Source organism: Trypanosoma theileri, assembly GCF_002087225.1.
Source record: "Trypanosoma theileri isolate Edinburgh chromosome Unknown TM35_Tth_28_V1, whole genome shotgun sequence".
Classification (NCBI taxonomy): domain Eukaryota; phylum Euglenozoa; class Kinetoplastea; order Trypanosomatida; family Trypanosomatidae; genus Trypanosoma; species Trypanosoma theileri.
In genome coordinates, this window is record NW_021639870.1 from 221,715 (window position 1) to 224,451 (window position 2,737).

The 2,737-nt window shown below is 39.2% G+C and overlaps 1 protein-coding gene across 1 annotated transcript; it reads left to right on the plus strand.

The window, feature by feature from the left end:
* Positions 1-399: 399 nt before the first annotated feature.
* TM35_000281740 (putative ribose-phosphate pyrophosphokinase) lies at positions 400-2,523 on the plus strand (the record flags this gene model as incomplete). Its single annotated transcript, XM_029028205.1, has 1 exon — positions 400-2,523. The coding sequence occupies one exon, from the start codon at positions 400-402 to the stop codon at positions 2,521-2,523; it is 2,124 nt and encodes a 707-aa protein (XP_028880524.1).
* Positions 2,524-2,737: the final 214 nt, after the last annotated feature.

Consider the following 2,737-nt stretch of genomic DNA (forward strand, 5'->3'; position numbering starts at 1 on the left):
GTTTAATATCCCCTTTTTTTTTCTGTTTTCCTTCTTCTGTTTATTTTTATTTTATGTATTTCTTTCTTTTTCTCTTTTTCTCTCTAATTGTAAAAAAAAAAAAGCTGACGCAGCGCTGTTGTTGCGTGGGAAATTTCCCTCGATTCGCGCAGTCTCTCGCACACACACACATACGCACGCACGCACGCACGCACGTACACCTCCACCCGTTCACATATATTGTGTAAATAACTAAATATATATATATATATATTGATTGATCGATTTAATTATTATTACTATTATTATTATTCGTAAACCGTGTATAGAAAATATCCATTCGTGAAAAGGATTTTTATACCGCACTAGTTAGAAACTGCCCGATCGAGTACTAGAAGAAGAAAAAAGAGAAGAAAAAAGATGCGTACAGGTAAAGGACGTTCAGAGGGTCAGGCATTTCATCGTCGTCTCCTCTCCGAGTATAATACGGAAATCACACTTGACAACTATGTCTCTTACTTTCAATTAAAACCCATTGCAAAGGCTGTGGAGCAGTTAAGAAAAGAAATTGAGAAACGTAAAAGTGCGGCAGAAACAACAGTAGAAGTGCCAGTGGCTTCACCCACCATGAGAGATTCTGTAGCCATCACTGTAGAAGAGTCTGTCGGCTCTGGTGTTGAGGCCATTAATGAATTAATGGAATCTCGTGAAGCTTTACAAGATGAGTTCTTTATACAGTTACGTGCATCCTTTGTAAAGGTGAGGGATTATCTTGGAAAACTGGAGAATGAACTCGTCTTGCGTGTAAAAGATTTAAAACAACTCACGGAGGATGAAATTCGAGCACGACCGGAACAACATATTCCACAATTGTATGTGACTGTCCAATCGGTTCAACAATACCGTGTATTGAATTTGGCGGCTTTTCGAAAAATAATGAAGAAATTTATGGAACGTTGTGCCTGTGATAGTTTGGAACTTCAACAACGTTTAATGAAAGTAGATGATATCATTTCTCGCAGTTCTCTCTCTCATCCACGGTTGGATCTTCGCCGTATTGCCCTTGATTTGATTGCCCTTTACGGTACAGTGTATCGACTTACATATGAAGAGACGGTGGCTCATCTCAGTCGTTATGAACATAAGGAAGGTGTAAACATTCGCCGTATTTTACCTCACAGTGATACTTTCTTTTTCACTTTAAATTTCCCTCATCAGGAGAGACAAGGCGATTTCGCCGTACGTATTTTACCTGGTAGTACAAGTCTCTTTTGTGAAAAGATGATATGTGAGGTATTACAGTGTGAACGTTACCCACCCTGTTGTACCCAATTCCCTAATGGTGAAATTAATGTTCGTGTTTCCCGTACACTTCGTGGAGATGATGTCTTTGTTCTCCAGTCTCTTGTTAAATGTGATCATGTTGGTCTTTCCCACTCTGGTGCTCTGATGGAATTGGCATTAATGATCCACACTGCAAAGTTAAGTTCCGCCAAACGCGTAACGGCGGTTATTCCATATCTTGCCTACACCAGCAGTGTTTCTTCCATGGCTGTAGTGGCCGAATTGCTGGAGACGATGGGATGTCAACATGTTATTACAGTCGATCTCTCCAGTGAACAGGTGGAGGGAATGTTTTCTGTGCCGATGGAAACAATATCCGCACGATATGAATTTGTTCGTTATATTGCCAATCAACTTACAAATGAGGGACATGACTTTCGTAATATCACTATTGTGGCCACAACAGGGACATCTGTTAATCGAGCAAAGAACTTTGCCGATGCGTTAATGCGATATAAGAAACTCTCACGTGAGGAACAATTTGTGTCTGTCTGTACAGCCGTTCAAAGACATGTGGTTCCACAAGAGAGGAATAATAATAATAATAACAATAATAACCAGAGACCTTTATTAAGGCATAATAACAGTTATATCCCAACAGTGGAGGAAATACAGAAATGTAAAGAGTTGGCCGCTAATATGAATGAACCGGTGGGTCATACAGAAGAACAGAATGAACATGATCTACAAAAACAACGTGATTTATATAACTTATCTACACCAATGAGTGATTATGACTTTTCATTTATTGGAAATAGTAGTACCCGCGCTTTTGAAAATGCCCTGCGGCAACAAGAAGCCGGTGTGAATGCCATTCGTAATCCAGTAGCGGATTCTTTTGGTTCCACAGATGGTGTGGTACTTGTTGGAGATGTAAAAGATAAACTTTGCATTATTGTTGATACCGCTATTGATGAAGCCATTTATATTAGCCGTACCGCAAGGAAATTACGGGAAGAAGGGGCCAGTCGAATTATTCTTATTGCCACTCATTTTATTCTCTCTGGTGAGGCGGTGGAGCGGCTTATTAACAGTCCAATTGATCTCGTTGTGGTGACGGACAGTGTGGATCAGGATGAAGTGTTTAAGAATCCTCGAATAGCACAGAAACTACGTGTGTTGCCTATTGCCCCATTGCTCGCACGTGCTATTGAGAAGATGCACACAGAGAATACACTCACCACACTCTTTGAGAAGTAAAGAGGTCCTCCTACACGTATATTATTAATTACTCAATCATATACACGTGCAAAATTAAAAAAATAAAAATAAAAAAGAGTAAATAAATAAGAAGAGAGAGAGAGAGAGAGGGGGGGGAAGTAAAAACAAAAAAAAAGAGATAAGAGGGAAAAAAGGGAAAAAGAGAGAGAGTCTTTAAGGTATCTATATATATCTATATATATATATATATATA